At 40.7% G+C, this 22,422-nt stretch overlaps 1 protein-coding gene across 1 annotated transcript in view; it reads right to left on the reverse strand.

Moving 5' to 3' along the window:
• Positions 1-7,150: 7,150 nt before the first annotated feature.
• The window catches only part of fbln1 (fibulin 1), a 32,906-nt gene continuing 17,634 nt past the window's right edge, over positions 7,151-22,422 (reverse strand). The window contains exons 15-17 of the mRNA XM_085412736.1: positions 21,524-21,669; positions 19,723-19,863; positions 7,151-7,683 (exon numbers count right to left, since the gene is read on the reverse strand). Of these exons, the coding sequence (XP_085268862.1) occupies positions 7,544-7,683; positions 19,723-19,863; positions 21,524-21,669 (427 nt within the window). The 3' untranslated portion in view covers positions 7,151-7,543. The remainder of the gene's footprint in view (positions 7,684-19,722; positions 19,864-21,523; positions 21,670-22,422) is intronic.

The raw sequence follows: 22,422 nt of genomic DNA on the forward strand, positions 1-22,422 counted from the left end.
TCAAGGCACTTTACAGTGGTCTGAAAAAGTATTGGTCCCCTTCCTGATTTCCTGTTTTTTGGTATGTTTGACACACTTAAATACTTCAAATCATTAAACAAATTTAAATATTAGCCAAAAATCACACAAGTGAACACAAAATGCAGTTTCTAAATGAAGGTGTTTATTATTAAGGAGAAAAAACCTACATGCCCATGTGTGAAAGAGTGATTGCCTTCTAAACCTAATAACTGGTTGGGCCACCCTTAACAGCAATAACTGCAATCAAGCATTTGTGATCACTGGCAATGAGTCTTTTACAGCACTGTGGGGGAATTTTGTCACACTCTTTTTTGCAGAATTGTTGTAATTTAGCCACATTGGAGGGAACACATCAGAGCATGACCCATCTTTTTTTTAAGGTCATGTCACAGCATCTCAATCAGATTCAGGTCAGGACTTTAACTAGGCCACTCCAAAGTCTTCATTTAGTTTTTCTTAAGTCTTTCAGAGGTGGACTTGCTCGTGTGTTTTGGATCATTGACCTAAAGCTGAAGCCAAGTGCAGCTTTAGGTCATGAACAGATGGCTGGAAATTCTCCTTCAGGATGTTTTGGTAGACAGCAGAATTCATGGTTCCATTTACCAGAGGTGTGGACTCGAGTCACATGACTTGGACTCGAGTCAGACTTGAGTCATTAATTTTATGACTTTAGACTTGACTTGAAAAAATGTTCTAAGACTTGTGACTTGACTTGGACTTTTACACCAATGACTTGGGACTTGAATTGGACTTGAACCGGTTTACTTGAAAAGACTTGATATTTTACCCCAAATATAAAATTTAACATGCATATTATATAGAGATTGAAAATGTGACGTCATTCAGGGGTAAAACCGCAAAGGATTCTGGGAACTCGTGGCAAGCGGTACTAGCGCACGCAGGCTTTCAATTAAAATCAGTTATACAGCGATAAAAAGAAACACAAAAATGTCAAGAAGCCGTTGTATTATTAACTACAATAGCCGGTCGCATGACAGCCACGGGAAGCCGACGGGTAAAGAGATCGGTTGTTATCGGATTACGTCGTTGAAGAGAAATTGTTCGAGCCATGTTTCCGAAGTAACAAAGAGGCGACTGGATTGCAGCCATTCAAAGACAAAATATAACGTCCCAGAACACTCCAGCTCACAGGTTAGTCTGCTCCAAGCATTTACACGAAGGTCAGTCTGCTGTTGTAGTTAATACATCATTTTCATAACATAATTGGTGATATAGGTTACAAGCAAGTCTGGCGCTGAACAGAAATTGTCGCGCTATGCTCCTTTATTTATTGTGTTTATTGTGCATAAATAGTGAATTGTCCTGACACAATATTGCGTTTCGCTTCTGTTATTATGGTGCATTGACAAAAACATATACTTTTATTCACAGGATAAAACAGTTGTTTTGTATCACCAATTGCCCAGTACGATTACAGCATACAGTATTATTGTCACTGCTACATTTCTGTGATGCTACCAGAAATTATTTCCACTACTAATTAATTACCGTTGAGCTCAAAGGTTATATTAATAAACGGTTAATGAATGTATATTTATGACGACGATTTGTGAGACTGGTAAACTTATGATACGTACGATGGTCTTTCGTTCTACACGGTGCATTTCAAGGTCCTGCACCCATCCGTCGGTAAACTGTACCTGCTTGTTGCAGTGACCTGAAGTTACTAAACTTCATGAGTGTATGCACTCACTCCAAGAACCGTATGATTATAAATATGCATATAAATATGCTACGATGAGATAGCTGACTTCATCTAACTAGCAAATGTTGTCCAGGCTACGTTGGTGATGCAGTTTTTTTTTTAATGTGTATGATATTTTTGTCATGCGATTTTAAAGCTGGTCCTACAACCGCATCCAAGAATAACATGCAGCTTATCTCAGAACTGTCGGTGAAAATTATTCTTGGAGCTAGGTTTAATTGAGCTGCATTTTAAAGAGGTGCAATTTCACAATTTGTGTATATTTTCTAAGTTCACTATTTTGTCATGTGTTGAGAAAAACACAGATTTTAAAATTACATGGTCTAATATTTACATTTAGCATATAACTGCAACATTATTTTTTTCGTTTTTTTTTTAAAGACTCGAAAGGACTTGAAATTCAAAATTTCAGACTTGTGACTTGACTCGGACTTTTACACCAGTGACTTGAGACTCGACTCTGACTTGCCTGACATTACTTAAGACTTGACTTGAGACTTGAGGATAAAGACTTGAGACTTACTTGAGACTTGCAAAACAATGACTTGGTCCCACCTCTGCCATTTACCACAGCAAGTCTTCCAGGTCCTGAAGCAGCAAAACAGCAGTGGTAGTGTGATGTACAGACCGTCACACTACCACCACTGTTTGTATTTTCTGAAATGCTGTGTTAGTTTTATGCCAGACATAACGGGACTTAAACCTTCAAAAAAGTTCTATTTTTGTCTCATCAATCCACATAATATTTTCCTAGATGTCTTGGGGATTATCAAGCTGTTGCTTTGGCAAATATGAGAAATGGCCTGCATTTGTATAGTGCTTTTCTAGTCCCTAAGGACCCCAAAGTGCTTCACACTACATTCAGTCATTCACACACTGGCGATGGCAAGCTACATTGTAGCCACAGCTGCCCACTGACAGAAGCGAGGCTGCCGGACACTGGCGCCACCGGGCCCTCTGACCACCACCAGTAGGCAAACATGGGGTTAGTATCTTGCCCAAGATATTTGGCATGCAGCCAGGAGGCAGCCTGGGATCAAACCACCGACCTTCTGATTAGTGGCTGACCTGCTCTGCCACCTGAGCTACAGCCACCCGAGAAGAGTACTGTTCTCCTTGAACACTCCTATTGATATCATTTTGCCCAGTCTCTTTCTTACTGTTGAATCATGAACCTCAGAACCTTAACTGAGACGTGTGAAGCCTGTGGCTCTTTAATATTGTTCTGGGTTCTTTTGTGACCTCCTGGATGAGTTGTCGATGTGCTCTTGGAGCAATTTTGGTAGGCTGGTCACTCCTGGGAAGCTTCACCACTGTTCCAAGTTTTCTTCATTTGTGTATAATGGCTCTCACCATGAATTAATGGAGTCCCAAAGCCTTAGACTGATAGAGGTCAAAGACTTTGTTTCTATGTTTTTTCTTTAGATTGTGGCATGATGTGTTGATGTGTTTTTGAGATCTTTAGCCTGCTTCACTTTGGCCGCAGGTTGTATTTAAGTAACTTCTTGACTCAACAGGTCTGCGTGTAATCAGGCCTGAGCGTGTTTTGTGAAACTGAACTCAGCTTTCCAAAAATGAGGTTAATCCCAGTTAATTCATGATCTAACAAGAGGGCTATTACTTTTTCACACAGGTCCAGGTAGGTTTGAATTACTTTTCACCCTTAATCAGTGAAATCATCATTGATTAATCATCACTGCATTTTGTATTTACTCAGGTTATTTTTGTCTAATATTAAAATTTGTTTGATGCTTGGTCTGTAACATGTCATTTGACAAATATGCAAAAATGCAAAATGTATATTGTAAGGCAAATACCCTACAATAATACAAAGAAAACTGAGTAAACCCCAACAATCAAACAACCCGCTATGAGTAAGCACTTTGGCAACAGTGGGAAGGAAAAACTCCCTTTTAACAGGAAGCAGAGGCAGAAGCAGGCTCAGGGAGGGGCGGCCATCTGCTGCGACCAGTTCAAAAGCCTATATCGCTGATGTGGTATGGGGTTTCACCAGATGAAAACAATGGGTCCCTCATACCATGAAATATACAACAAAGAAGACCCGGGAATTTTAAGCAGCTAGAATCCTCTATCAGGCACAAAATGGGACATTCCTCTCCCCAAAAATGTTTCTCAGTTTAAACATTTTATGTTTTTCAGTGTTTTTATTTACATTTCTCAACTTCTGTTAAACTGGGGTTGTAATCTTTAAGTTGTCATTGGATATTTAAACCTTACAGTTAGAGTGTCATTACACAAAAAGCATATTGTTCACAATAAACAATGTACTTTTTGTGCTTATAAAGAGCATTTTATTCAAATGTTAAATTTTGCAACCGGTAGTAAAAGTTGTCTCAATACGTAACAAATAAAGGCCACATCAAACAAAACCATGTCTATACAGTCTAAGGTCAAGACTATCACACCAAGACTGTATGCAGTTGGATTGATTTTCCCTCTTTCCCTACGATATGCATCCACTTAAGCACTACGGACGTCACAGTGTGTTCTGAGCTGCTTGTAACAACAGAGAGAGTGCACACTGAATTTTCATGAGTACAGCCTTGGTCTATAGTCCCAAATGTGATTGATCTACTGTATAATCTGGCAACAGTTTGAGTTCAGTAGCGGTTATAAATGGTTACATTTACAATCTGTAATTTATGTAAGGGCACACATCTGTGCTTTGTGTTTTTCTTTTGGGTCAAGGTGGGGCCCCATTTATAATTGGTCAAATGTCTATCACATTAAAACTCAAAAGATTGAACTGATTTAAAGAGAAGTAAGTATATCACAAAAACAGTATAAAGTAGGTAATTTGCTGTGGAACCAGTCATTTATGATCCTATAGCTTTGTTTGTTTTTTAGTCATGTAAGACTCTCACAGTGGGTTTGTATAATGCAACACTCACAATCAATTTCACGTGGTATATATTTAGGAAAGATGGACATAGGTTTAAGTACACTATTTTTGTTTGACTTTTAGCTGAAAGATAGAAAAAAGATGCAGTTAGTTGGTTGTTTCTGATATTTTAATGCAAGGTGACATTTACTCAAGGATCTTTGTAGGATTCCCTGACTGTGCAGTGTTGTGTTGTATGTGTCTGCCATCTATTGGACTCACAAGAAACACCACTTGGCAAATTCATGTGACATATTTAGAAATAAGTTCTTATCAATAGAGGTAGATAACTGTAATTCATTTTTGGCTTTTGCATATTTAAAACTGTTACAGATAAAACTTGAGCTAAGATTGGATTAAAATATGCATCAATTAAATACAGTTAATTTACAATTACATTACAGTTGTTATTAACTCATTATCTCTGTGAATAGAAAATGTTCTAAAGAGATGAACATCTGAGGGACGGGGGGGAAGCATAGCAAGTTGGTAGTGCCCACCTAAAAGAAACATTTTTGTGTTTATGGCAAAGAGGAACGGTGGTTTGTAAAATAGAGGAAAAAAATAAATACCCACAAATGTATTAAAAGAGCTCACTTATATCCTATAACATGTGTTGCGGTCAGAGCTGTTGTAGGACGCCAGGAAAAAGAGGGAGTGGGTGAGTGCAGGAGTCGGCTGAGCACGTGCCTGCAGAGGTCCTCTGGTCTCTGTCTGGGATCAGCCTGCCACACCAGCCCCTGGGCTAGACTCCCATCAGCCCCATACCCTGTCTTCTCTGAGCCAGACACCACCATGACCACTTGTATTGAGAGCTCTGACCGCCATTGTGCCACAGTAGAGTACACAAACAAACAGTGCAGACACACACCGGTCTGCTCTCCTGCCATTACGTCTACTCAAGCCCACTTGGTTTAGTCATACCGTAGGTCTCCATTGCAAGCAGCTCCTTCTTGGCTTGGGATGAAGAATTTGGCAGAAGATATTTGCTCATTTGTCCCCACACATGTATGTGGTTTGGTAACTTTGCTAGGGACTGCTGCCCCAGTCTTTCTTACAGTGGAGCTTCAGAGCAAGCCAGGCCTTTTCTGGGTAATGTCCTCCCACACAGTCTGACTATACAGCTTTTTGCTGTTCGTTTCCAGCTGTTTACATCCTTACAATGTGTGTGTGTGGTTTTTTGTGGATTTTGGTATGCACTATAGAAAAGCCGAACATGTGGACATCTATTATCATCTGTCATCACAGCAGTTCACATTGTTTCATCATTTACTTCCAGCTATTCCCACCTCTTCTCCAAATAAGGCCATACAAAAAAAAGTCAGGCTACTCACTTATATGTCATCCAGAAATAAAACAGTTACAATGCATGCATTAACCATTTGCTCAGAGTATAGCTTAACGTTGTGCACATGCACATGCACTCACATCCACAGGCACACTGCATTTCTTCTTTCTTTTCATGTTGACCACAAGATTAACCTGCTGCCCTCTATTTCCTCTGAAGAGGATTCCCCCTCCTCCCCTTCAGTAGAGCCTTAAAATCTATCACAGACTTTAGATCCTGATGTATGTGCCCCATCCTCTGTTTTCTTTGAAGTCTTTAACTGGCCCTGGCCACATTGCAGTCTGATAGCTGGACTGTCGCTTACACATATTCAGCTTTTTTCTGTCTGAGATGAGCCTCTCACCCATCCCAACATCCTTAGTATTGTCTGAAGAGGGAATATCTGGTTTAAACATAATTTGTCAGGCACAATTAAAAATACAGTTACATGGGTTCAAGTGACTCTGGCCTTTAAGTGTTGCTATCACCTTGTTTCCTATTGTTACTTTGCCATGTAGGAAAATCTTACATTTCCCAACTTCTAAACTGCAAAAAGATCACAAGTACTGATATGTCTGAATGCTCAAAATCAACTTTAGTACTTGTAATGACGATGGCACTCTAGGCAAAATTATAAAGGATCACTAATGTGATAAAAATACATTTCACATATGCTTACATTTAAAATATTTCTTCACTATTCTGAGCCATCAGGATACAAGGTTTGAATTTTTTTGTTTTGTTTAATTCCAGTTTTAGCTTGTAAATCCTGACATCTTTATACTGTTGTCAATTTCATCTCCATGTGTGAATTCTGCCTTATAATATATTTTATTTCAGTCTTTACATCTGTTTCTGAGATCTTAACATTTATGGATTACTTGTATTAAAACAGCCAGTAGTGAGCCTTTGAATGACATGAGCCCAAATAATATTTATACTACAGTTGGTATACTATGTTAAGGTAGTAAAGCAATTTGAAATTACTTTGCATTGCATACCTTGTTTTACATTAAAACTGTGTTGGGTATGTCAATGCCAAACATGATGAAGGATAGGAAAAAGGACTGAACCAAAGCTGTTAAAATAACAAACAATTTTGGTCTTCAAATGTTATCAGGAAAAAACAACAGATATAACAAATACTGTAACAAAAAAAATAATGTTTATTCCTTTAAAAAAGTTTGTGCACAGTAGGAAAGGAAAGGTAGGTGTTTTAAAAACAGAGGCTTAAACATCATGAAAAGAGTATGGCTGAATGTAATCCCCATATCCTTTAAGGGCCTCTCCAAATGCATGCACGTTCAATTAAAAAAGTCTTTTTAAAATATAAAGTTTCTTCATATTTGTGCACATAATGCTGAGCTTGTCATCAAAACAAAGTGTATTGCTCTTTTCAGAAGCAGCTAGGAGCATTTCATCTCAGCAACAGTCAAAAGCAATTCCATAGTCAACACATAACATTAAAACCTCAACACTGATATGTCCATTGATATAACAAAACCAATGTGTACAGTGTTGACAATGGATGTCTTATATTGTGATTGTTGGTAAAATCTTGACATTTTCAGAACCAAAACTCTGAGACAAACACATGGACGTTGACGATGTTATGGCCAGAGTCGCCCTGAATTGTCAGGTTGCGCATAGATAGCTTGAGTACTGTCATCGCTGGACCAATCAGAGGCTTCACCTGGCGAACAATACCTGGAAAAGACAAAGATGAATGAGAAAAAGTAGTATGGCTAAATGTGTAGATCCGTGCTAAGCAAGACTACTTGTTGTATCATGACATGTCTCAATAATCTCAATAAACAAAAAAAGAATTATTTTGTTCAGAAGCTTGAGAGTTGGTTAGCTTAAGGAACTACAATCAGTCAGAATAATTTTCCTCAAAGAAACTGTTGTCATTGTGGAGTCTTTTTGTCTTTATTAATGTAGTTCTGTGTGTTTTAAATATGGTTTCTTTGTTCACCCTAGTGATATCTAGCTCTGGATAGTTTGGGTTTATAGTGTTGAGGATCAAAGTGTTTGCTCTTACCTCACTACAATTAAGGACAGTTTGTGATTGTATTTGTAATTTACCAGCAAAAGTGAAAAGACAGTAACATGTAGTCACAAGCTAGTCACAGCTTGCTTTAACTAGCCATTCTTCAGTCGTTAATTTCACATGTCTGATAGCTCTGTCAGTCTTGCATATCCTTAAATTATCTGTCTAGACAGGTTGCATAATAGCTTAGAACATATTTTTGAGTTTCAAGCTTATTTTCTTCCAACTTCAATAACTGAATTTGCAGCATACTATGGTTATACACATCTAGAGTCTTAGGACATGAAGTTTAATCAAAATTGAATTTATAAACTACTAATTTACAAAAACAGTTGTCTCAAGGATGCTTTATATTGTAAGATAAAGACCCTATAATATTATTATAGAGAAAACCCAACAATCAGACAATCCCCTATGAGCAAATACTTGGCAAGTGTAGGAAGGAGGAACTCCCTTTTAACAGGAAGAGACATGTGGTGGAACCATGATCAAGGAGGGCCAGCCATCTGTCATGACTTGTTCAGGGGTGAGGGTAGAACCTGAAAGCTGAGGGAAGTCCCTTAGCAGACTAAACCTTTAAGTTTCTAACCCATAGGTTTTTATCAAAAATCAAAGTCTTAAACCTAATTTAAAAGTACAGTTAACTCTGCTCACAACTGTGCAGCAATGCACAATTCGAACCACATCATCAAGTTCGCCAATGACACGACTGTGGTGGGTCTCATCAGCAAGAACAAGTCAGAATACAGAGAGGAGGTGCAACAGCTAATGGACTGGTGAAGAGTTGTCAAGAGCACCAAATTCCTTGGTGTCCACCTGGGGGAGAACCTCCCCTGGCCCCTCAATACCAGCTCCATAACTAAGAAGGCCCAACAGCATCTCTATTTCCCACAGAAGCTGAGAAAAGCCCATCTCCCACCATCCATTCTCACCACCTTCTACAGAGGGACTATAGAGAGCATCCTGAGCACACACACCTTCATACATCAAGTTGCTTTTTGCATACTTCTCAGACTTTTGCACATTTCTATTGCACTGTTGTGTCTGCACTGTCTTGTGTCTGTATCATTCTGTTCTGTATGGTGTTGCACTGTCTTTGTTTTGTTTTGTTTGCAATTTTTGCACATTGCACCTTAAGTACTCCGGTGCTTATTGTCTGTTATATGTCATATGTGGCACCATGGTTTGGAGGAACGTTATCTCATTTCACTGTGTACTGTAACACTGCACGTGGTTGGAATGACAATAAAGCCACTTGACTTGACTTGTGTCTTTCCCAAATGCAAACTGGAAGCTGGTTCCATGGGACACAGGGCGAACAGTTGAAAACTGCCTCCCATTCTACTCTTGGAAAGTCTAGGAAACATTAGTAAGCCAGCAGCCTGAAATTGAAGTGGTCTATTGGGATAGTATAATACTATGAGGTCTTTAAGGTAGGATCATTCAGGACTTTATATGTAACAAAAAGGATTTAACAGTAAGTCAGTGAAGAGAAGCTAATACAGTATGTGAGATGTATAATCTTTCCTTCTAGTAGTGCTCTCACTGGGGTACTTTGGATCTTTAAAATATCCTGATGATAAGGAATTACAATAGTCCTGCCTAGAAAGAGTAGTATTACAGCAGGATTTTCCAAATTTTAGCAAAACTGTGTAGACGAAAGGAGGCAGACCTAGATATTTGATTAATGTGTCATATCCTATACAAAAATGACTCCAAGATTCCTCACAGTAGTATAAAACTTTGTTAATTTGTCTGGATTTATAACTTTAAAACAACATAGGTTTTTATGTTTTTTAAAGGGACATGTACACAGGAAGCAATTCTGTGGTTCCCTGGTTATATAACCCTCTAATGTATAAGTCAATCAACTGTCATGTGTTAATCAGAATCAGAATCAGAATCAGAATACTTTATTGATCCCTGGGGGAAATTATTTTTTGTTACAGTGCTCCATTTTAAACCAACATTAAGACAAGACAGACAATACGCTAACTAAGAATAGTACAATATATACATATATATACATACATACATACATAAGTCACTTATAAATAAATAGCTGGAAAAGAAACATGTGTAGTTGTAGCAGCAAACAGTGTGTTAAGTGGATGCGTTGTACAGGGAGATGGCCACAGGCAGGAATGATTTCCTGTGTCGTTCAGTGGTGCTTTTCGGTAATCTCAGTCTCTCACTGAACGAGCTCCTGTGACTGACCAGCATGTCATGGAGTGGGTGGGAGGTGTTATCCAACATTGTCTTTATCTTGGACAGCATCCGCCTCTCCGACACCACCTTGAGGGAGTCCAGCTCCATCCCCACAACATTGCTGGCCTTACGGATCAGTTTATTAAGTCTGTTGGCATCTGCGACCCTCAGCCTGCTCCCCCAGCATGCAACAGCATAGAGGATCGCACTGGCCACCACAGACTCATAGAAAATCCTCAGCATTTTCTGGCAGATGTTGAAGGACCTCAGTCGCCTCAAAAAATAGAGACGACTCTGGCCCTTCCTGTAAAGTGCTGTGGTGTTTTTAGCCCAGTCCAGTTTATTGTCAATGTGTACTCCAAGGTATTTATAGTCCTCCACAATGTCAACACTGACCCCCTGGATTGAAACAGGGGTCAAGTGTTTCCTGGTCTTCCTGAAGTCCACGATCAGTTCCTTGGTCTTTGCCACGTTGAGCTGCAGATGATTCTGCTCACACCACGTGACAAAGGAGTCGACCACAGCCCGGTCACGTGGTGTGAGCAGAATCATCTGATCTAATCAATGATATTATTTGCTCTCACAGGTAGTGGGTTCAACTCCTTCCCTTCAAATTGAGAAAGTTTTAATTCAGGACTCACTCAGTTTGCATTGCCAGTGGTTAATTTTTTGTTGGGACTCGCAGTCAGAGAATATCATTAAGTATCTACTATCTGGGGCTCACCCCATCACTGCAAATCACTTCCTGTGTGATTAAGACATGTCTGCAGTTTAAATAATTGATTTGTGCCGTTTGGCTTCATTAACAAAGATGACTATCATTTGAACGACACAAACTTTGTAGTATTTTTTTTATATCTGCTAAAGGTTTTATGTATTAAATGAAAACTATTGGACCCAGCACAAAACCTTGTGGAACTCCATGACTAGATTTCATTTGTGAAGAAGACTTTTTTATACAAAAAAATGGGAATCTATCAGATAAATATATTTCAAACCAGCCAGTGCATTTTCTACTAATGGTGTACACTATTCCCTGTAGTAAAATGTAGTAAAAAATTTCTGCCCACAGTCCAGTGTGCTAGATTGTTAACTTCCACGTCTAGGGTATACCTTATGTTTTACCATCCACTGACTGAGATCTATTGATCCATCCACAAAAAAGGGATGAATCAATAGATGTTTCTTCAGTAGGAAATATTTAACTGTTCATTAATCAGGCTTTTGAGCAACAGATTTGGGAGTTTTTTAGCTCTATTCTTCACTGTCTGTGCAATCAGGCCTGTCAACTCAAAACAAAAAGTCAAACTGAATATGCAGAGATTCTATGTTCTCTCCCTCCTTTTCTCTCACAATGCAACGATTAATAAATTATAAAGTGTATATGTGACTTGTTTTCTGTCTTGAGATTTTGGCCTAGATATTGACCAGCAAACCTATTAAAAACAGAGCATGTTAACTACCAGACACCATGATGGTAATAGATGCTACTGTAGAAACAAATATGTATAGTTAAAGATCACTATAGCAAATGAAAAGTTCTGAATAACAAAGTAAAATGAGGCACAGTTCAAACCACCGCACGCAAAGCTAACATATCACAACTCTATCAAAACTATGTCATTGAGAATAGAGTGGAGGCTGGAAGTTGGGTCGATCTTTAAAGAACAGTGAAGTAATCATCAATGAATACTGAATAGCATTTATTGCTTAAAATGCGTTTCCCTACTTTTTTGGCATCAGCTGATCAATTTAGATGAGTTTCAAATAACCTTTGCTGTTAATGAGCCAAAGATCTGCCAATGAACAACCCCATAAACAGAAGACACAGTGATATCATGGTAAAACAGATGGAAGAATAAACATACTGCAACAGAGCATTACTGAATCCCCATGGAATTCATTGGGTGCTCTTTTTAAGTGAACATGCGATTAGAGGGGGGAAAAATGCCAGTGTTTACACAAGCTGTCAACAGACTTTTCTCTGCAGAGGGCTGGGGACATTTCAGCTCTGGCCTGTTTGAACAGCTATCGGTGGTATAGTCAGGCAGCACAATCACCACACTGTCCTCCTATCACACCTTCAGCCGCCCTCTTTCTTTTTCCCCATTTACTTCTGCTTCTCATACTCATCTGAGTCAGTAACATGTTAAAGCCTTTAGTAGGATGACTCAAGAGTTTAACTCAGCATGGATCAAAATGACAGATCACTGCCTAGATCACTATGAATTATGAGGCTCTTTCCTGTGGTACTTGTAAAAAAAAAAAAGGCAGTAAAATCCATTTGGTTGTCATTCACTACAGGGCAAATGATGATCCATTATGAGCCATGCACTGGGTCCTGTGGGACACTGGCATTGTATGATGGCCCCCCACTCACATATTCGCCTTTTTTTCCCTCCCTTCTCTTCCCTTCCTGAGGGGGGCTGGCGTTTGTGGCACCATCACTGTGGCCCACAAGGCTAAATGAGTCCCATGTGTTTGATGGAGGGGAGCAGTTGCAGTCACGCGATACAGCCATGGAGGCATTTCTCCAGGAATCGATCTTTAACTCTGGGAGGGGCAAGCTATAGGAACTTAGACTGGCGTCTCTCCTTCTCTCTGTCACTTTATTTTGCTCTCTTGTCCTTCTCCGAGCCAGGAATGTGGGCACACAACAGATTCCAGCAGATTCTGGTGATAAGCACTTGGAGAAGTGTGGAATGGGGCCCACTTCTACCAGGGTTGCCCCTTGTTTTGGTGTTTTGGGATTCTGTTGCGTAGTGACACTAAAGGGGCCCGGGTCTGAGATTTTATTGTTTCCAAACCATTAGCGTTGTCAGAGAGAACTAACCTTTTCTTAAACCTAACAACAGCTGCAATATTAAGAAAATAACTGACATGGAAAAAGAGATTGGATTTTGAGTCGGAAAATTATTTTCAGACATAAGCCAGCTGAGATGGCATGCAACGCCAGTGGAGTTAATCAGTGCAAAGGTTCATTCTTTGCTCATTTGCTTAAATCAAACGAGATCTGATCAAAAGCTTCCGTCCTGGGATGAGCAATCATGCAATGAAGATGAGTAAGTTGTTATGAGCACAATATGGACCACCGCAAGGACAGATGGGTTTAAGTCCACATTAAGGGCATTTTTAAAAAATGTTATTATTGCATTAATTGTGGCCTATATCTAATTACGGCTAAACACTTATAATCAGGGCCAGCTGAGGTTAAGTTTTCCATTAAAACTCCAGAGGATGGTTTCCGTGAAAAGTAAAACAAAAAAAATCTTACCACATAAATAAATAACAAAAACACAGAGACTAAACTAAACTAAAATTTATTTAGGGCATCTAAACAAGGCTATGTGGTATGTGTGTCGGCCCCATTAGAGTTTTGTAAATTTGTTTGTGGTCTAATTAGCACATGCAGAGTGCAAAAGTGTGCTGTCCGGAATTTTTGCAATGGCTCGTCCAAATCCTTCAGTTTTCTCAGAGCATTTGAAAAGAAACATGAACCATGGTTCAGGGTTCCTCACTTCAGATTTTGGAATTTCTTTTAATCCTATATATGTTCATCTATATAAGATGTGCCACAGTTATCTTGCACACCTCATGTGAACTATTTTTTGTGAACCTTGAGGACAAGAAAGGGTCATTATGTCATTATACTGTGGGCTTAAGCGCCCAACTCTGCACGAAGTAGCGTGATACCATAGTCGTTTTACATGACCTCTCGGAAGCCTCAGCGAAATCCCAACATGATGACTTTGTGTTTCCGTGAGCTTCCCATCAAAAGCACAGTGGTATCCTCAGTGAAGGCAAAGCATCAGCTAACAGCTGGGCCTCAACGCACTCACAGCGAACCTGAGGTGAAACCACAACCACATACGCATCTTTAACATTTCTTCCAAGCTATAAGGCAAAGGGCCAACATCCACATAACAGGTTGACTTTGATTTGCTGCAATGCCACCTGAGATTCATATAAATAAAGACGGGAAGGTTTTCAAACCTCTACAGCTGACAGCATGCCCTGTGACTGGGTTGCAAAGTTGCAAAGTAATGCCGGAAAAGTTTGTGGTGTCTTTCCAATTCTTTGAAGTATCTGCCGCAGGGTGCAAAGGTGACCCCACTGGTTTTTAACAGCCACCATCACACTAAACCCTAACAGCTGTACAGTTTGTCCACTCCCCAGAAGCATCCCACCACACAATAAAGTAGCCTCCCATGAAGAAAACAGTCCTAAATAAACACATAGTAGTAGCAGAGACGCTGCCCCCAAAACAAAGTGAAGCAAATGCCATCCTTCATGGCCACGAGGTCTGCAATATTGAAGGGTTACATGTAAACAGTACAATTTCGGGGTTTTCTGGTTTCTACAACTCAGCAAGGAAGTGTATGACAAAATCCAAAATGAACGGGTTTAACACCAGAGACAAATGAAAAGTATGCATTGGCTTCACCGCAGTATTGTATAATGACATGCTGGTTGTGGTGCTATGCATGCTCACTGCAGTGAAACCCCTGGAGAGCATCCAGGTGCTGTACAAAGTTCCAGTATACAAAGAGGGTACTGGAGGACATTCTTGAGCACCCTCACTGTAGTAACTGTGAGATCATCCGGATCTCTCACTGATGTACCAAGTGCATCTCTTACTGATTCACAGCTGCTGGCATTTGTATAAACAGAGCAAAGAGTGGTTTCTTTTTCAATAACTCTTTTTTACTGCCTGAAAGGTTTTCTCCATAAAAACTCGAAGGCAAGCCAAAGAAATTGCTAACTAGCTCCCTTGTTACCCCATTAGTAAAACAAGCAATTTCAGTTTTGATAACCCTTCAGTTTGGCTGAAATATAATACATTCAAATGTCCCGGCGCGGCAGGATAATCAACTGTACGAAGACAGCGTACAGACCCCTCAGGGTCTGACTTTGTATTTATCTTCTGACTGGTGCACTGATGGCCACTCAGGTCAGGCTGTCCAAACACAACTCTGACCACTCCAAAGAGGGAGTGGGACCCATGTATACCCCATCCATGTCTGTGTGGCTTGGTATTTTAAGGCCAATTAACAGTGATTCACTGTTGGACAGTGGCACGCATGGGCTGTGACATCACTGAAGTGGCCTTAGGGAACTGGTTGGTTCTTTTCTTGGACTTTCTGTTTTAGCAGTTGTGGGCCAGAGCAGCTGAGATGACATAACATGCACCATTATCTTTACCACAACCTTTGCACTACATTACAACTGACCTTTCAAAGCGAAAAACCATAGCTCAGGGGCATAAAATAGACTTGAATGTAGACTAAATGGATAAAAGCGTATGTGAGGAAAAACTGCCCTGTTTGCATTTTAAATCACTGCACTTTATCATGCATTAGAACTGAAGTATACAGCGTGTTCATGAGCTTTTAGCGCACTTTGCTATCTATCTGGGCAAGTCACATCATGAGCATGGATTAAAAACAGGCATTAATTTTGGGAATTGAGTGGTTAACTAAACACAGTTGGTTTTTCTTAAAAACACAGTGCTGGAAAGCAAAGAGTAATGATGAGTGTAAATTAAATGGATCACCAAAGCACGGGAGATAAGTGTATCATAATGAATTATTGCGACAGTTTTATTGCGAGCAATGTGTACTATATGTGTTCACACCAGTGTCTTGGTAACTTGACTTACTGACTGGGTACGCAGAATGTCTGTGTGAGCTTGACATTGCTGCATCGCTATCTCTTCATCAGTACATTTGAATGCGGTGGACCACCCGAGCGGAGCGCTGTGTGTTTGATTGTGGGATTACTGTGTGGAGGAGAACGTGTTTTGATTAGCCATACTGTAATCTCCCGACAGGGATTCTTCGTGGGCTTGGCGCACTCTGGTGGGCCGTGTAAAGATCCAGCCAAATAACAGCCTCGCTCGAAGCAGAGCGGCGTGTTGTCTGCTTATCTCCACAGCTGTCCTCAGCTTCTCACCAGCAACAGCCACAAGCTAGAGCTGCAGGCTTCACTGGCTCAGAGGCGGTCATGTCTCACACAGAAGGTTCACATTCCGCCAGTCACTGTGGACGGCAGCATCGAAGACCACGACTACCTGCACAGAGGCGCTTTGTCCATGGCTACCTCGCTTGCTGCCAACATCGTGCCAATGGGAGTGCGAAAGATATTTATCTCTGGACATCGTATAAACCACTAAGGCATATTTCCACCTGCCTTTCAAACTGGAATGGAATTTAGCCCCAGCGTCTCAAACTCACAGATTCTCTACATCATGGCTGTGATTCATAAACAAAGTCATTACGTAATCTGTTGCCATCCAGCAAGATAAACATCAATACTACACAATAAAATCTGTTTTTCCAACTTAAAAGAAGAAGAAATGCAGACAGCAATGATTAATGGCACATTAAAATCCTTCCATGACAAATAATTACTCATGAAGAGGAGTCATTTGAACAAATCCAAGGCATGACTAAATGTGTGGTGACTGGTTCATTCAATGGTTGGCTACTGATTGTGTTGTACATTGGATTTACACACAAGGATCCTGGTCAGGGGTTTGGCTGTGTCAACTGAAAGTGGAGATTGCATAGCATAAGAGCTGTGGCTGAATGTATAGTTACTTATAGTTAAAGCGGTCACATGAAGAGAAGCCTTCTCAGTAACAGTTAAAATCAAAAGAACGCTTCCATGCTCTCTGAGCTGGCCTTGATACGTGGTGATAGAAAAAGCATGACCATTCTTGGATGATAGTTCGCTGGTAGACAATCAAACAAGGGAACTACCAGCATTTTATTAACACCTCAAACCACGCTCGTGCTTCCAGCTGAAGCCACCGAGCCAGTGTTTTTAAAAGCAGGATTCATCTACCCTCCCGCTGACTGCCAGAGTCAATCACCCCGTCATCAACCCGACTCAAACAACCTGCCCCTAATCAAAATCAATGACTGCTTCCAACACTTTTTGACGGGTGACAAATAAAACACTTTGGAGAATCTGGTGTTTGTCTACCTGAAGAGATGTTTCTTTGTGTGGTCGCTGTTGCGCTACTGCTGTGGTCATCCTGGGAATTTGTCCACGTCTGATTGGTTGTGATTATGTTTTCCAAGTGCTGAGGGATGTCTTTGTTTGCACAGATGCATCAGGGTTGTTATCCAGATGTGACAGAGCTGTTGAAGCCAGTGATGGATGACCGGGAACTATGAAAGAGCGGTGTGGTTCTTACATTGTGGTGTGTTCTCAGCCAGTGCTGTACATGTGCGTGTGTGTGCTTGCGCGTGTATGCGTCCGTGCATATGTCTACGGCTACACCGCATGCATGTGCGCGCTTTTAAAGTTGATGGGTTTTAAAATAGGGAGTGAAAGGGAAAAGAGCAGCAGCCAATCAGACCTTTTTAAGAATCACTTTTTTTCGAGTTAGCAACAGATTCTGTGGACTGCTAATTGCCTCTTTTGTCCCGTTCAATAACACAAAAAGTGGCCAAAAATAATGACCGAAGTCAGTTTGAGTTCACACACTTGTTCATTAGTGGAGCCTCAATGTCTGCTACTCTTCACATCCCACCAAGCTGTAATACCACTGTTGGAGACACACTGGAGATACTGGAAACTAAGCTTCCTTAAGTGACACGTCAGCTAGCCTCACAATGGTTATGCAACAGCTGCATCTGCGAGCCAAAGCACCAGCAGCACAACCCACTAAATAAAACCAAGAGGGCCTTCATCACACCATGGACACCACACTTCACAGCAAGTAGTCAGTGACCAAAGGCTCCAGTGCGCAGGGCCTCAATTTGGATACGTGATGGGCAACTGGTGCTAACATGCAAGAGCTGCATCCAATAAGCATCCAATGGGTTTGGGAGAGAAGTGGCTCCTCACAAACAGGCCTTTCATGTGGTCGTCAGTTTAAGTGCTCTAATGCTCGGCGAGACACTGAGGCCTAGTGCAGGGAAATGGAACAATACATTTAACCACATGAAGCACAGCGCCCAGGATTACTTCTGCACATATTTTCTCTCTCCCGGCCTCTTTGACTGAACTGCAGTCTCTCGCTTTGTCTTTCTCTCCATACGCTTTTGCTCTCTTTGCTCTCCCTCGCGCAAACACACGCTGCCCCTGCAAATGAGCACCGCTATAAACAGGGAATTTCTCCTAAACCCTCTTTATACACATGCACACAGACGTGCACAGTGGATGACACATTACAAAACAGAGCTTATCGTTCATGTAGAATTACACCGTTGTGCATTCCAAGAAAAATACACCACTCGCAAGACAGTGCAATATAATTATAATTGGTTTTACAGGAATTTATGTGAGTTATTGCTGGTGATAAACTGGTTTTTTTTCTCTCCCATGTCTTTGGGTGTATTTGATAAGTACACATCTGTTTCTGCAAGTGCATGAAAGAGGAACACTTGCGTGCTCGCACCAGTCTGGCCTTAACCAGTGACAGCCACACACTCTCTCCTCCTCCTTCCCTCCCTTTAATTCTTTAAAGACAGATGTGCATACTGACAAGCCATCCCTTCATCCATCACTCGGAGAAGAAGAACAAGGAGAAAAGGAAGAAACTATACTTCATCTACCAACCCTGCCTGCATCTCAACACACCAACTAAACAAAAACACCTAAGCAGGTCCAACAATGTGTCATCTCAGGGCTGAGAACGCCCTCATCCTCCCTCAGCCAAGGCTCAGTTCTGCTCCTCTACAGACACCACCAGTAGCCTTGGGTCACCACCACACTAAAGTATACCAATGGCTTCTACCCAAACATCTGTTGTTGTTACACACCGCTGGAGATGGTATCTGCTGCTCCTACTTGAAACAGTGCAAATCCTTTTTTTTTTTGTGCATAGTGGCAGCTACTGACCAGGTAGTTATGATGAATTGCCTGTCAACAGCAATTAATCATGCACACATGCATACGAACACACAAATGTAGATTTATGCCCTCTATTCTTGCACGTTCAGGCCACCATAACTTATTGTGGAAAATAATGATCTTTGGGATAAGCATAGCCATGGATAAGTGAATTAAATGGTACTTTGCTTAACCACAAGACTGTGAAAACCGATGCCAAATATTTGGTCAGGCAGAAACAGGCCTTTGTCTGTCTCAGAGAGCCACTCAGAGGACAGCTCGCCGAGCACAGAGACACGAGGAGCCCCCGTGAAGACGATGACAGCTACATGATGCCACCACGCTGCAACGACCATAACAAGCTGCGTCAGATGTACTTATGTCAATACATTCATCGTGAATATATTTTTGTGCTGTTTTGTTCTTGCACTTTTTAAATGCACACATGTGCGTTTGATTTGTTGTAAAATAGATATATATATTTCAAAATGAGATGAGGTCAGAAAAACCACCTCCTTTGTCAAAAAGAAATTGCAATTTCCAGTCACAGAGACCATCGGGTGGTATGTGTTACACGTTAAAGTCACTCTTGTCTGAATGTGCTATTGGTTCACCCAGACAAGCAAAAAATACCCTGTACTCACCCACATACAGCCCATTCTCCACTCGCTTGATGATGTCGAAGGCGTTGTCCACGTTGCCCTCCAGGATGTCAAACTTGACATCGTAACTCCCGAAGTTATAGGACCCGTAGGCTGGCACTGTTGTTCTCAGGAAGACGATCTCTGATGAATTATTCAGGGAGAAGAAGTTAAGACAGTGGGATTGCTGTGCAAAGCCGGTCCCAACTGTTGTTTTTTCTGAATTTAATTTTTTTTTAAAGAAATACAATAAAGTGTGTGATGACAGTGCTTGTGTTCGTGATAGTCAGAGAAACCTTAAGGATTTTTAGCACTAGTTCTTTACACTCCAATTCAGGACATATGAGGAATGACAAGAAGTGACACTGAGAACGGCTGTGTCTGAAACACACACTGCATGACAGCCAAAAGATGCTTATCAGCTGTCGCAACCTGCAAATGATTACAGTTGTTACATATGTGGCAGCAGTTCTCTGGGGAAAGCCAGCTAAAACTGTCTTCCACTGAGGACTTCATGGAAAAGCTCATTTGGGTGTCAGAGGCAGCCGTACGGATTCTGGCAACTGTACAGAAAGCAGTTGATGGGAGCTCAGAGATTAAAGCAGATAAAATTAAGATAATAATAATAATAATAATAATAATAATAAGAAGAAGAAGAAGAAGAAGAAGAAGAAGAAGAAGAAGAAGAAGAAGAAGAAGAAGAAGAAGAAGAAGAATGACACTGAAAAAAAGATGAGATTTGGAAAGAAAGATAAACATTTTTTAAACTTGGTGATGCTAAAGGAATTCTTCCAGTCCAGAAAAAAATTTATAGTCATGGTAAAAAGAAAAAGCACCTCTGACAGTTTAGTGTATCAAGACATAATATTAATTTTTTTTTTTAAATCATCTGGTTTAGAATAGGTGTTAAAATCATTCAAGAACAACATGATATGAACAAAAACACTTGACATATTAATCATTATACTCCATAAAAATTAATCCAAAATGCAGAAGCAGTGAAAAACTAAGGAATTAAGAGGGTATACATGTAAGTAGCAGCCACATGCTGTTAAATCAAATGTACTGCATGTGTTGTTGTTCATCTGAGGTTGGATTGAAAGACCTGCTAAGGTCTTTTTTTATTATTATTATGACCGAGGCAACTGTCTATCTGTGTGACATATATGAAACAGGAGAGGAGGAGGAAATGAAAGTCAGTAGAAGTAGAGTACATGTGTGTGAATGAGAGGGAGACAGGTGTAAAAGGGAACAGGCAAGGAGTGGAGATTGTGAAGGTAGATTTTAGGTGGAGTTTAAATGCCAATGCACAGTCCAACCCAATGCACAGTGCAGATGAGAGATGAAGAGAAGAGGGGAGGCATGGTGGAGACAAGTGTCAGGGGTAATTTTGTGACAGAAGAATAGCAGCAAAGATGAAAAGAATGGTTTACCAAATGATGTATATTTTGGTGATGGCGACTTTAACAAAAAGACAGGAGGCCAAACTGGATGTGGCAGGGCTGTAAATGCTAATGCGTTGGTAGTGAGCAGGGAGGACAGAATTAGAAATGAGTACATTAGAGAGACAGCTCGGGTTGAGCAGTTTGGAGACAGTTAAGAGGTTTGGACACATGCTGAATGAAAATAATAAGAAGATATGTATATAAAACAGCAGCCAACCGCTTAGCTTCAGAGACCACAAGATATCGGCACATTGAAAATCTTTTTCTTTAAATAGAAAAAACCCCTCTTGTGTTTAGTGCTTTATTTACTGGATTATGTACCTTTTGTGTGACTATTCAAAGAATAGTCGTGTACCTACCCTCAGGCCTTGGTAGTTCTCTGAAAGTAGGCAGGGAAATGAAGGTGTGTGACACTGAGTGCATGGGGTCCAGAACGCAGGCGATGTTATTGGGCTGACAGGACTTTACACAGCGAACAACTTCAGACCGTTCAAGCCTCGCCGCTCTGAAGAAGTGAACAAACATACTTACCCACCAAAAACAAAACAAAAAATAATTGGAAAAGAAAACATGCACAGCCTCTGACCTTTTAGGTTCTGCTTTCTTAAAGCTAACCACCTTAGAACAAATCAGGGCAGCGCGATGCTGTTGCACAAACACTATTTGAATGAGGCAGAAGGGGCACTGAATGTAGCGCTCGGCACAAGAAAACAATCAAATTCTTCAAATTCTATGTGGTTTGGAAGAATAATAAACCAACAATGGCTAAGGCTCATGCCACAGTCAAACTTTGTAGCTTGTGGAGACTTGTGCTGTCATTGATGTCTTTCTGATCCACTATTTCAAGCTGTGTGGGAAATGAATTACTACATTTACAGAATGATCCACAACCTGCTCAGGAAAATATTTGGATTTGCAGAGCATCCCCGGCTTCACATCAGATAATCTCTTGAGGAGGATTTATGGGGAAAGGGAGTGTTCTAAAAGACTCCTAAATTGTAAGCCACATGACTAGACAACTCCCCAGCCTCTCCCCAGGGCAGCTCTCATCCTATTATTTAGGGCTTTGTTTATTCCACAGACTAATCAGTGACAGGTCGGAGGGATTGGAGTGCCTCTACTGGCTCCTAAAGCTAACGCCACCTGAAACATCACTATTAACTACCTGTCTGCTACATAAGACAGCTTTTTTAGAGAGGTTTCTAAGGCATTAGCAACCCCATAAATCAAGAGTTTGAAAACTTGTGATCATTTGGGA

The sequence above is a fragment of the Rhamphochromis longiceps genome, linkage group LG7, assembly GCF_057381845.1.
Source record: "Rhamphochromis longiceps isolate RC_006_pf linkage group LG7, R_longiceps_female_GT1.1, whole genome shotgun sequence".
Lineage (NCBI taxonomy): Eukaryota > Metazoa > Chordata > Actinopteri > Cichliformes > Cichlidae > Rhamphochromis > Rhamphochromis longiceps.